General features: G+C 39.8%; 1 protein-coding gene across 2 annotated transcripts in view; it reads left to right on the top strand.

Moving 5' to 3' along the window:
* alg8 (ALG8 alpha-1,3-glucosyltransferase) overlaps positions 1-12,511 on the top strand; it is a 37,198-nt gene extending 24,687 nt beyond the window's left edge. For both annotated transcript variants that reach the window (XM_031797218.1, XM_031797219.1), the window contains 4 exons: positions 5,396-5,535; positions 5,809-5,906; positions 6,044-6,116; positions 11,819-12,511. In XM_031797218.1, coding sequence (XP_031653078.1) covers positions 5,396-5,535; positions 5,809-5,906; positions 6,044-6,116; positions 11,819-12,044 — 537 coding nt within the window. In that variant the 3' untranslated portion in view covers positions 12,045-12,511. The remainder of the gene's footprint in view (positions 1-5,395; positions 5,536-5,808; positions 5,907-6,043; positions 6,117-11,818) is intronic.
* Positions 12,512-14,084: the final 1,573 nt, after the last annotated feature.

Genomic DNA, 14,084 nt, shown 5'->3' with positions numbered 1-14,084 from the left:
AATAATGCATGTCATAACAGGGTGCCCAGCGCTTCAACCCAAGCCTCACCCTCCACCATCTCTCGCTCTCTCCCCACCCGCAAAATTTCAGTGGCATCTCGTGCACTACACCATCGTGCCTGTAAACAACTATAGCCTAGGTAGCCCAATAGCAAGCTTCTCTATCCGCACTGGTTGGTGAAGTAATTTAATGACGATTTCAAAGGTTTAAAAAGGAACAGAAAGGAACCATATAAACCTGTGCTTTTTTGGGGTTGGGACCGGTTCAGAACTTCATTTTACAAGTCGGAACAATGGAACAGAACAAAAATAATATTGGTTCTGTTCAGAAAGAAACAATTGGAAAATAATTTTGGTTCCAACTGACACATTGGAGAGACGAAGCAGGTACACATTTAATACAGTTGAAGTCGGAGGTTTAAAACCTCTTAGAGTTACCCCCTACTTTTTTTAATTTCCGCCTGAAGACATACCCAAATCTAACTGACTGTAGCTCAGGCACAGAACCAAGGATATGCATATGAAATGTGAATTGAATGTAGGAGAATATAAAACAATAGATCTGGTTTAGATAAAACAATAAAAAAAACATATGTTTTTTCTTTTTATTGTTGTATCATCTTTAAAATGAACAAGATAAAACAAACATTCAGATAGGATGATGCGGACAATTTCAGTGAAAAACATAAGAGGGCAACAGTACTTGTGCAAAGTTTCAGAATGCTAACTTCCAAAATGAGTGTGCTACATGACATTTATCATGAAGTCACCCAGGTGTCCCACACAAGTAGCCCAAATGTACCCAAGTGGCCAAATTGGTGAAGGTATACATTTTGAAACAAATAACTATATTCAAAATGCCAAAATGGTATTCTAACACAACCCCCCAAAATATGAAGAAAAAAATATATACATTTACAAAATAACATGGGTAACTATTTACACACTTTCAATATTTGGAAGACCCTCAGCCCTCTATCAAATCCAAAAAATATTAAATATTATTAATATTATCAGCTAATATCTCAAAGTGCTGTACAGAAACCCAGCCTAAAACCCCAAACAGCAAGCAATGTAGGTGTGGAAGCATGGTGGCTAGGAAAAACTCTCTAGAAAGGCCAAAACCTAGGAAGAAACCTAGAGAGGAACCAGACTATGAGGGGTGGCCAGTCCTCTTCTGGCTGTGCCGGGTGGAGATTACAACAGAACGTGGCCGAGATTTTCAAACGTTCATAGATGACCAACAGGGTCAAATAATAATAATCACAGTAGCTGTAGAGGATGCAACAGAACAGCACCTCGAGTAAATATGAACAGTTTAGGGTTCCATAGCCGCAGGCAGAACAGTTGAAACTGGAACAGCAGCAAGGCCAGGTGGACTGGGGACAGCAAGGAGTCATCATGCCAGGTAGTCCTGACGCATGGTCCTAGGGCTCAGGTCCTCCTCCGAGAGAAAGAGTGAATTAGAGAGAGCATACTTAAATTCACACAGGACACCGGAAAAGACAGAAGAAGTACTCCAGATATAACAAACTGACCCTAGCCCCCCGACACAAACTACTGCAGCATAAATACTGGAGGCTGAGACAGGAGGGGTCAGGAGACACTGTGGCCCCATCTGATGAGACCCCCGGACAGGGCCAAACAGGAAGGATATAACCCCACCCACTTTGCCAAAGCTCTACAAAATATTGTGCTGCTGATGCCAGGTGCCATAGCAGTCTTTTTCTGCTATAAAGTGAGTATCAACAGGTATAATAAACAGATATATATATATATATATATATATATATATATATATATATATATATATATATATATATGAGTACAGGGAACATAAGGTTGAATATATTATTATAGACCTGCTAGATCTACTGTCTCTATTATATTATGACAGACCAGCTAGATCTACTGTCTTTATTATATTACAACAGACCAGCTGTAACTACTATCTCCATTTCACTTTGGCCATTGTTGTGGGCCTGCCCTCCCCTCAACAGCCTCAAATAGGCTATTTCATGTGGGTTTGGGTGGGGCGGCAGACACACGCATCTCACATTTCATTACATTACATTTTTAGATATTGCTTCTAAAAAATAAAAACATATTTTATATTATTAATTTCAAACAAGGGCATTAGCATGAGAAGAATTTACCAGTCCAAAACATGTCCTCTCCGTTCAAAAAATATTCCTCCACTTGGGAATCGCTAAATGAGTCGTCCTACAACAATCTCTGTCTCACTTTTCCGATCAATTTCTTCTAAAATTGTGTGTACACCTGTATATCTAGACTTCGATTTAGCTTTCCCCGACTTAGTCGCCATACTGATTGATATATAAACAGCTGAATCTGTGTGTTTACCAAACAATGCTGCGTGTAATATGCTGGAGCTTACTACATGGGTTGGTCTTCCAACACATAACCATTGCATATTGCCATTTACCTCAGCTCATTGGCTATCTACCCAGCTAGATTTCAAGACGATCAGTGGTCATTGAGTTAAAATACAGTCAATCAACAAAACAGTGGTCATATCATTGGTGCACAGTGATGTCATTACTTGTTGTCTTCAAATCGGTTTCTTTCAGTAGTTGTCGAGGGTGCAACAAGTCAGCACCTCAGGAGTAAATGTCAGTTGGCTTTTCATAGCCGATCATTAACTGTAGTCTGGCATTTTTTTATGGTTGTTTTGGAGCAGTGGCTTCTTCCTTACTGAGCGTCCTTTCAGGTTATGTCGATATAGGACTCATTTGACTGTGGATATAGATACTTTTGTACCTGTTTCCTCCAGCATCTTCACAAGGTCCTTTGCTGCTGTCCTGGGATTGATTTGCACTTTTCGCACCAAAGTACGTTCATCTCTAGGAGACAGAACGTGTCTCCTTCCTGAGCGGTATGATGGCTGCGTGGTCCCATGGCGTTTATACTTGCGTACTATTGTTTGTACAGAGGAATGTGGTACCTTCAGGAATTTGGAAATTGCTCCCAAGGATGAACCAGACTTGTGGAGGTCTACAATGTTTTTTCTGAGGTCTTGGTTGGTTTCTTTTGATTTTCCCATGATGTCAAGCAAAGAGGCACTGAGTTTGAAGGTAGGCCTTGAAATACATCCACAGGTACACCACCAATTGACGTCAATTAGCCTATCATAAGCTTCTAAAGACATTACATAATTTTCTGGAATTTTCCAAGCTGTTTAGAGGCACAGTCAACTTAGTGTACGTAAACTTCTGACCCACTGGAATTGTGATACAGTGAAATAATCTGTCGGTAAACATTTGTTTGAAAAATTGCACAAAGTAGATCTCCTAACCGACTTGCCAAAACTATAGTTTGTTAATAAGAAATGTGTGTAGTGGTTGAAAAACAAATTTTAATGAATCCAACCTAAGTCTATGTAAACTTCCGAATTCAACTGTATATAACAGACATGGAACGAGACAGGAACAGCATTAGCAAACAGGTAACACAAACCAAAAAACAATTAATGCAGCAGCGGAGAACAGAGCAAGGGAACTGACAAATATAGGGGAGGAAATAAACAGATGAGTGAGCCCAGGTGAGTCCAATATCACTGATGCGCATGATGAGGGAAGGCAGGTGTGCGTAATAGATGATAGGAGTGAGTGATGCAGGGCAGCCTGGTGCCCTCTAGCACCAGGGGGGAGAGCGGGAGCAGACGTGACACCAACCCCAGCCCAACCAAACAAACTTAATCTACTGTATGTCCATGTAATAATGCAGTTGTTTTTGAACAGATAATAGCTACAGTACCAGTCAAATGTTTTGACACCTACACATTCAATGGTTTTTCTTTATTTTTACTATTTTCTAAATGAATAGTGAAGATATCAAAACTAAGAAGTAACACATAGTAACCAAAAAAGTGTTAACATAATCTAAATATATTTTTGATTTTAGAATCTTCAAAGTAGCCATCTTTTGCCTTGAAGACAGCTTTGCACACTCTTGGCATTCTCTCAACCAGCTTCACCTGGAATGCTTTTCCAACTGTCTTGAAGAAGTTCCCACATGCTGAGTACTTGTTGGCTGCTTTTCCTTCACTCTGTGTTCCAACTCATCCCAAACCATATCAATTGGGTTGAGGTCGGGTGATTGTGAATGCCAGGTCATCTGATGCAGCACTCCATCACTCTTCTTGGTCAAATAGCCCTTACACAGCCTGGAGGTGTGTTGGGTAATTTTCCTGTTGAAAAACAAATGATAGTCCCACTAAGCGCAAACCAGATGGGATGACGTATCGCTGCAGAATACTGTGGTAGCCATGCTCGTTAAGTGTGCCTTGAATTCTAAATAAATCACAGACAGTATCACCAGTAAAGCACTGTCACACCTCCTCCTCCATGCTTCACGGTGGGAACCACAAATGTGGAGGTCATCCGTTCACCTACTCTGCGTCTCACAAAGACATGGCAGTTGGAACCAAAAATCTCAAATTTAGGCTCCTCAGATGATTGCTCGTGTTTCTTGGCCCAAGCAAGTCTCTTCTTCTTATTGGTGTCCTTTAGTACTGGTTTCTTTGCAGCAATTTGAGCATGAAGGCCTGATTCATGCAGTCTTCTCTGAACAGTTGATGTTGACAGTAACAGACGTGTCTGTTACTTGAACTCTGTGAAGCATTTATTTGGGCTGGAATCTGAGGTGCAGTTAACTCTATTGAACTTATCCTCTGCAGCAGAGGTAACTCTGGGTCTTCCTTTCCTGTGGCGGTCCTCATGAGAGCCAGTTTGATCATAGCGCTTGATGGTTTTTTGCAACTGCACTTGAAGAAACTTTCAAAGTTCTTAAAATGTTCCTGCTTGACTGACCTTCATGTCTTAAAGTAATGATGGACTGTCGTTTCTCTTTGCTTATTTGAGCTGTTCTTGCCATAATATGGACTTGGTCTTTTACAAAGTTGGGCTATCTTCTGTATACCACCCCTACCTTGTCACAACACAACTGATTTGGCTCAAACGCATTACAAAGGAAAGATATTCCACAAATTAACTTTTAACAAGGCACACTTGTTAATTGAAATGCATTCCAGGTGACTACCTCATGAAGCTGGTTGAGAGAATGCCAAGAGTGTGCAACGCTGTCATCGAGCCAAAGGGTGTCTACTTTCAAGAGTATAAAATATATTTTGATTTGTTTAACACTTTTTGTACACTACATGGTTCCATATGTGTTATTTCATAGTTTTGATGTCTTCACTATTATTCTACAATGTAGAAAATAGTTTTAAAAAATAAAGAAAAACCCTTGAATGAGTAAGTGTGTCCAAACCTTTGACTGTTACTATATATATTTAGAATAATGTGCACCAGCCTAAAGTAAAAGGTAAAAAGTTAATATACTCCCCTCTCTTCCTGCCCCCCACCCCCCTCAGCCTGCAGTGTTGAGTATCTGGTGTCGTCCGCGTGGTGCCCGGGGGTTCCTGCGCTGCCTGGTGATCTGTGCCCTGGGCTCCTTCATGTTCGGCTGGCATGTCCACGAGAAGGCCATCCTCATGGCCATACTGCCCTTCAGGTGAACTGCTGACATGCTGATATCAGATTCTGCTATCATTGACCCATTGATAGCAACTGGGTCATATTCATTGGGGCACACTGTAGCAAAACGTTTTGCAACTGAAAATTATAATGGGCTTTCTTATTGGACATCTCTGGTCGTCCCTCCCTGTTTCAGTAAATGTTCTTCCGTTTGGTGCCTAATGAATACAACCCTGTGGCATAGTTGGTTACGTCTTTATTGTACAGCTCCTCTTCCTGTTGTAATGGGTTTTGTGTTGTTGTTTGGCAGCATACTAGCAGTAGAGAGCAGAGAGGATGCTGGGATCTTCCTGATGCTGACCACCACGGGGCATTACTCTCTGTTTCCACTTCTCTTCACTGCAGCAGGTAAGAGCCTCTGCAACTTAGCCACCACTGGAGCCATTTGGGCTCCCTCTGAGAAGGCATTTTGTTATTTGCAATTAGAAATTTCATATTGTATGATTAGGATCTTAATGTTTGTTTCTCAATCTTTGTTGTCACAGAGCTGCCCATTAAAGTCCTGCTGATGCTGCTGTTCACGCTCTACAGCTTCACCTCCTTAAAGAAACTGTTCAGGTGGGTGAACTTCCGTGTTAGAGTAGATATTTGGTGGTATTGATACATACAGTGCATTTGGAAAGGATTCAGACCCCCCTGATTTTTTTCCCCCACATTTTGTTACGTTAAAAGCCTTATTCTAAAATGGATAAAATTACATTAAATAGTCAGATTGACCATCGGATTCTTGGTCACCTCCCTGACCAAGGCCCTTCTCCCCCGATTGCTCAGTTTGGCCGGGCGGCCAGCTCTAGGAGGAGTCTTGGTGGTTCCAAACTTCTTCCATTTAAGAATGATGGAGGCCACAGTGTTCTTGGGACCTTCAATGCTGTAGAAATGTTTTGGGTCCCTTTCCCAGATCTGTGCCTCAACACAATCCTGTCTCGAACTCTACGGACAATTCCTTTGACCTCATGGCTTGGTTTTTGCTCTGCACTGTCAACTGTGGGACCTTATATAGACAGGTGTGTGCCTTTTCAAATCATGTCCAATCAATTGAATTTACCACAGGTGGACTCCAAGTTGTAGAAACATCTCAAGGATGATCAATGGAAACAGAGTGCACCTGAGCTCAATTTCAAGTCTCATAGAAAAGGGTCTGAATAGTTATGTAAATAAGGTATCTGTTTTTAATTTTTTATAAATGTGGAAAAAAAATCTAAAAACCTGTTATCACTTTTTCATTATTGGGTATTGTGTGTAGATTGATGTGGAACTTTTTTTATTTTATCGATTTTAAAATAAGGCTGTAACATAACAAAATGTGGAAAAAGTGAAGGGGTCTGAATTACTTTCCAAATGCACTGTATGTCAAGCTGATGACAATTAACTATATCATTATACATTTGTAATGCTCTCAGTCAAGGTGGTCCTTGATCAGTGGTGGAAAAAGTACCCAATTGTCATACTTCAGTAAAAGTAAAGATACCTCAATAGAAAATGACTGAGGTAAAAGTGACCGTCACCCAGTTAAATACTACTTGAGTAAATATAATTGCTAAAATATTCTAAAGTATCAAAAATAAAAGTATAAATCATTTTAAATTCCTTGTATTAAGCAAACCAGATGGCACCATTTTAAAAATAATAATAAATGATATGTCCTGCTAAGCATTCAAAATGTAATGAGCCCTTTTGGGTGTCAGGGGAAATGTATGCTGTAAAAAATACATTATTTTCTTTAGGAATCTAGTGAAGTAAACGTTGTTAAAAATATAAATAACAAAGCACAACTGTTCCATAAAACATTTTAAGTACATTTTATTTTTTTATCTTTACCCATAAAGTTTTCTTAACTTTGAAGGAAAAAGTTTTAAGTCAGTTTAAGGAAAATGTCCCCCTTTTAAATTAAGTGAAAAGTTATAGGTGCCCATGACGTCCCTTAAGTGCTTCATTCAGTATGGATATCAATATAAACAACATTTATGGAGGTAAATGTTGCTGTCCTCTGCCCTATTTTCAAAAGAAAAACACCTAGCTAGCTAGGTAGCTACTTAGCTAAACAATGGAAGGTGCACAATCCATGGCTTCAAAGATAGCTGGCTAGCTAGCTACCTACTCCGTAAGTTATCTTGTCGTGCCAGAAAGTAATATAAACAAGTTGAGAAAAAGTCAAAAAAAAGTATTTTATTATCTTATGAATCCATTTGTTTCTCCTGTCTTAAATGTAGAAGTTCTATTTTGCTATCTCCCAAAATAAATATATATCTTTGAGGAGATGTTCATTGACTTCTTATGGCTGAAATCCTGCTACCGGGATCGATATGACAACAGCCAGTGAAAGTGCAGGGCACCAAATTCAAAACAACAGAAATCTCATTAATTAAAATTCCTCAAACATACAAGTATTTTACACATACAAGTATTTTAAAGATAAACTCGTTGTTAATCCCACTAGTGTCCGATTTCAAAAAGGATTTACAGTGAAAGCACACTAAACGATTATGTTAGGTCACCGCATAGTCACAAAAAAAAAACATTTTTCCAGCCAAAGAGAGGAGTCACAAAAAGCAGAAATAGAGATCAAATTCATCACTAACCTTTGATGATCTTCATCAGATGACACGCATAGGACTTCACGTTACACAATACATGTATGTTTTGTTCTATAAAGTTCATATTTATATCCAAAAATCTCAGTTTACATCGGCGCATTATGTTCAGTAGTTCCAAAACATCAGGTGATTGTGCAGAGAGCCACATTCATTTACAGAAATAATACATTTTGATAAAAGATACAACTGTTATGCATGGAATTATAGATACACTTCTCCTCAATGCAACCGCTGTGTCAAATTTTATTATTTTTTTTACAAAAAAAGCACACCATGCAATAATCTGAGTACAGCGCTCAGACAACAAAACAAGCCAAACAGATAACCGCCATGTTGTGGAGTCAACAGAAGTCAGAAATAGCATTATAAATATTCAGTTACCTTTGATGATCTTCATCAGAATGTACTCCCAGGAATCCCAGTTCCACAATAAATGTTTGTTTTGTTCGATAAAGTCCATCATTTATGTCCAAATACCTCCTTTTTGTTCGCGTTTTGCCCAGTAATCCAAATTCATTAGGCGCGATCACTAGGTCCAGACGAAAAGTCAAAGTTCTGTTACAGTCCGTAGAAACATGTCAAACGATGTATAGAATCAATCTTTAGACTGTTTTTAACATAAATCTTCAATAATGTTCCAACTGGAGAATTCCTTTGTCTTCAGAAATGTAATGGAACGCAGGTCACTCTCACGTGTGCGAGCGTGATCAGCTCATGCCACTCTGGCAGACCTCTGGTTGAATCAGCTCTCATTCGCCCCCACTTCACAGTAGAAGCCTCAAACAAGGTTCTAAAGACTGTTGACATATAGTGGAAGCCTTAGGAAGTGCAATATGACCCTATAGACACTGTATATTTGATTGGCAATGACATGAAAAACTACAAACCTCAGATTTCCCACTTCCTGGTTTTGCCTGCCATATGAGTTCTGTTATACTCAGACATCATTCAAACAGTTTTCTATCCAAATCTACTAATAATATAAATATATTAGCTTCTGGGCCTGAGTAGCAGGCAGTTTACTCTGGGCACCTTATTCATCCAAGCTACTCAATACAGCCCCCCAGCCATAAGAAGTCTCCATGGTAACCAAATACTTTTTCTGCTGTACTGTATCATTCTGCTAAATGATGCCCTTACCCAAGGAAATGTTTGATGGGCTTTATATAACACCCTTTTACATTTCCCCCGGTATATGGAAAAATAATTCCTTAAAGGAGACACTTAAGATGTTTTATGTGTAACCGATGTGAAATGGCTAGCTAGTTAGCGGTGGTGCGCGCTAATAGCGTTTCAATCGGTGACGTCACTTGCTCTGAGACCTTGAAGTAGTGGTTCCCCTTGCAGAGGCCGTGGCTTTTGTGGCGCGATGGGTAACGATGCTTCGGAGGTGGCTGTTGTTGATGTGTGCAGAGGGTCCCTGGTTCGAGCCCAGGTTGGGGCGAGGAGAGGGACGGAAGCTATACTGTTACATATGCATTCGGGCCAAGTTAAAGTATTTTTACTTCAGTACTTTACACCACTGTTCTTGATGTTTAGTTGACAGTTCAATCAGGTGTGTAAGTGCTAGAACAAACTCTGCACGCCCTGTGAGTTCTGGGACCACGATCTGAGAACACTGCTTTTGTTTTATTTATTTTTAATTCAAACAATACAAAACATACTGTACACATACAAACGACAGCATACAAATGCACACAAACATCAAGGACATAACACCTGCCCAGACCCATCTGCTCACACCCCCATTTCCAGCGCCCGCATCACTTTCCGCCACAAGGCCTCAAACTGTACTATTTTGCTTCACTCCATCGCCCACGCCCTTTCAACATTTAAATAACAAAGCATTTGACCTTTCCAGTTTTTAAGTAAATGTTTTTTCAAGATGATTGACGAGAAAAGTAGTTTCCAACCCATTGGTTATCTCACTGCACCCTCATATGCCATGTCTTGAAATATGGAGACCGACAGATTAAAAGTTCATTTACATTGTAATACTTCTGACAGCCAACTTTTGGACTTCATAGCATTCCACAAAGGCATAAATTATTGAATCATTGATAGTTTTACACTTAAGACATGACTCTGTCGTTGTGCTGTAGAATTTGTGAATTTTGTCTCTTGTATAATACATTCTATAAATTAGTTTATACTGGATTAAGCGTACATTTTAGTTAACAGTAATTTAGTTAGAGGGAATGTTGGAACATAACTATCTTCTGCCAATATCAGTTATTTTTAAGTTTATATTTTTTTCTTAGAGGTTGTCAGTTGGATACGCTCTCTGCAAGGTTTTGTATGTCTTATCTATCATTTGAATATCCTTTTCTGACTCATAGGATTCCCTCAAGATTACTCTGATGTCTAAAAGATTTCAAATCGAAATTCCGTGATATCAAACTTTTAAGTTGCATGTATTTGAAAATATCTACATTGGTCGGTCCAAATTGCTTTTTAATTCTGTATTGGAAATAAATGTATTTCCTATTACCAAGACATTTACCATTTCTATGCCTTTAGTTTTCCATGTCAAATCAAATAATTTCTATGCCTTTAGTTTTCCATGTCAAATCAAATCATTTCTATGCCTTTAGTTTTCCATGTGGACCAATTTATCAGTGAATTCTGAAACGCTATTCGAGGATTGTTCCATGCGGTTGTGCTTTAAGGGAGTGATATTGGTTCTTGTAGAAATCGTTTTATTTTCTTTCATATTGTTATAGTGTTCTTAACTATGAAGTTGTTAATGTTCTTAGCTTTATCCTAAAATAGACACGTGAAAATATTCTGGGGATGAGCGTGCACATCTTCAATATGTACCTATTGTTCGTCTTTTGTGCTTTTAACTATATGCTGCAAGCCTTGGGTGGCGAGTTGATACAATTCTAAGTCTGGAAGGTTAAAACCACCCTCAGACTTAGGAAGATGGGAAAATGTTTTGTTTTTATTCTATGCGTTTTATTTGCCAATATAAAGTCTATTATGACTGAGGTATACTTTTTTAAAGGATGTTTTTTGGTGGGATATTTGGTATTACCAAGGATAAATGTCAAAACTTTGGGAGCTATGCCTTTCTGAAGAGGTTTATTCTACCTGTAAAATGTATGGGAAGATTGTTCCATTAAAATAGATCTGCTTTCATATTGTTGAGTAATGGGATAAAGTTATCTTTATATATTTTTGGTTTGTGGTCCACTTCAAGGATTTGCTGTAGATCATGAGTTATTCTTTTAATTTTTCCTATTGCCGTTATTTTGTTTTTTTCTATGTTCATTTTATATCCTGAGATTTTAGAGTATTCCGAAAATATTTTTAGCAAGGGAAGGCATTGAGTTTTCAATATTGGTCAGGTATATCAGGAGATAATTTGCAAATAAGTTTAGTTAATATTCATGTTTACCAATACTGATACCTTTTGCGTTTGGGTCCTGTCTAAGAACACTGCTTTTTTACAGAGCACAATTAGCTCCTATCTTGGTATAACCAGTGTCACTGTGTGCTGCTTAACATCATAGCTTCCTCGCTCACAAATCCTTACCAGTATTGGTCTCAGGTACATGTGACCGCCCATTTGAAAATGTACTAGCCAGTTGCACCATTGAAACAACACACGTGGAAACATTTCAAGCTGTGTGAGTTTACACTACGATCTTAACTCTGTTACAGGGGTTCCCTCCTTAACCCTCTGGAAACCACCTACCTCCTGGGCCTGGTTGCCGTAGAGATCCTCTGTGAGGTTGTTTACCCTCTGTCGCCGTGGCAGCATACCCTGCCCTTCGTGCCCCTGCTGGTGACATCAGTGTACTGCTCTCTGGGAGTCTCTTACTCCTTCATACGCCTCTACGTCTCTCTATTGAGGCAGCACGGGACAGACAAACACAAACAACTATGAGACAGAGAGAGACACTAGTGAGTAGTGACCAATTCACAATCAACCCCTTTGTTGTATCCCAAATAGTATACTATTCCCTGTGTAGTGCATTACTTTTGACCAGGGCCATATAGAATGTCATTTGTGATGCACTCTTTGTCTTACATTGGTGTGTAAAGAAAAAAGGTGGTGTTTCAAACTTTCTGCGATGCTGTTACTAGTCCATCCAGAGCAGATCTTCAAGTGTGCATCTATAAGTGTAGATTTGGGATGGGAAACACCAAGGAACAGTCACTTATAAATGCACACTCGAAGATCGGCTCTTGAAGGATGTATCATAGCATGAATAATATGTCTGAATGTGTGGGGAAAAAAAACTTGTACCAAATGTATCTCAAATGACAATGGAAAAGTGGGGAAATAGTATGGAATGGGATGAAGTTCATGCTGTATTTCTTATGTTTACAAATAAAAAGATAATAAACAGATTTTTGTATTGTGATTATTTTGTGTGCACAGTGTGTGTGTAAACTGTATGTACAGTTGGCAGAGGCAACCAGGTTTTTGGCTAAAATGTCCCGGGACTGGGTAAAGTTCATGATGCCGTTGACCTTAACAAGGCCCAAGACCAGTGGAAGCAAAATAGTTCCATAACGTTAAAGCTCCACCACCCTATTTTACAGTAGGTATGGGATTATTTCTGCATATGCATCTTTCTTTCTACGCAAAATCCACAACTGGTGTGCGTGGCCAAAGAGCTTTATTTCCATATCAGTCTCTGGACATGAACCTCATTGAAAACCTTTGGTTTGAATTGAAGAGGGCAGTCCATAAGCACAGACGAAGGATATCAAGGATCTGGAAATATTCTGAATGTAGGAATGCTCTTAAGATTCCTCCCAATGTGTTCTCCAATCTCAATTTTTGCTAATAGGGTGCCAATCATTTTGGACCTGACCGTATGCATGAGTGTTTGTGTTGGTGTTCCCGACTGTACTGTGCAGTTTGCGTGCCCTGGATTCCTGTGAGGAGTGTGTGTGTGAATAGAAACAGTGGCCGTGCTAAGAGCTAAGCTCTTGAAAGCCTGCCAGTACTGTGCTGTACCCAATGCACTGCCAAGGGGTCACCCTTACAACCCAGCTCCCAAGGCTAATACTATATACTTCCTAATACACTACCAAGGAGTCTGCCTTCTTTGAGTCTGCTTTCACAGAAACTCCTCTCAATGACATAGCATCAAGGACAGACAGGAGACAGCTCAGCTGCAAATTGATGTGAGGTTGGCCTCCAGTGCTCTCTCGCTCACTCTCACTCACTTCTCGTTCCTCTGCCTCTTTCTGCACATGCTTCCCTCCCTCCTTCCCTTCCTTATCTTTCCAACCCATTCAGCTCAACCCCTGATCTCACCCATTCCCAATCTCAGATGGCGCAGACAGAGAGGACTGCCTCGCTTCTAGTCCTTAGGCAACTTTGCAGTATTTTGTTTTATTTACATATTTTTTTCCCTTATTTCTTACATTGTCAGCCCAGAAGATCTGAAGTATTATTACATACAGCCGGGAAGAACTATTGGATATCAGAGCGACGTCAACTTACCAGGACTATGACCAGAAATACAACTTTCCCGAAGCGGATCCTTTGTCCGAACCACCCAGGGCATTGGAACTGATTCCAGAGGCTGACCCAAAACGATGTCGCCACAGAAGAGGTAGATGGAGCGACCTTCTGGTCAGACTTTGGAGGCGCGCACACCACCCACCGCTTCCGAGTATATTACTTGCTAATGTCCAGTCTCTAGATAACCAGGTAGACAAAATTAGGGCAAGGGTTGCTTTCCAGAGAGACATCAGGGATTTTAACATACTCTGTTTCACGGAAACATGTCTCTCTCGGGATATGCTGTCGGAGTCAGTACAGCCACCGGGATTCTTTGTGCGTCACGCCGACAGAAATAAACATTTCTCTGGGAAGAAGAAGGATGGGGTAGCATATGTCATGATTAACGACTCATGGTGTAATTGTAACAACATACAGGAACTCAAGTCTTTTTGTTCACCTGAC

The sequence above is a fragment of the Oncorhynchus kisutch genome, linkage group LG19 (assembly GCF_002021735.2).
Source record: "Oncorhynchus kisutch isolate 150728-3 linkage group LG19, Okis_V2, whole genome shotgun sequence".
Lineage (NCBI taxonomy): Eukaryota > Metazoa > Chordata > Actinopteri > Salmoniformes > Salmonidae > Oncorhynchus > Oncorhynchus kisutch.
The sequence above is the reverse complement of the archived record's forward strand: the minus strand, read 5'-3'. Positions and strand labels throughout refer to the sequence as shown.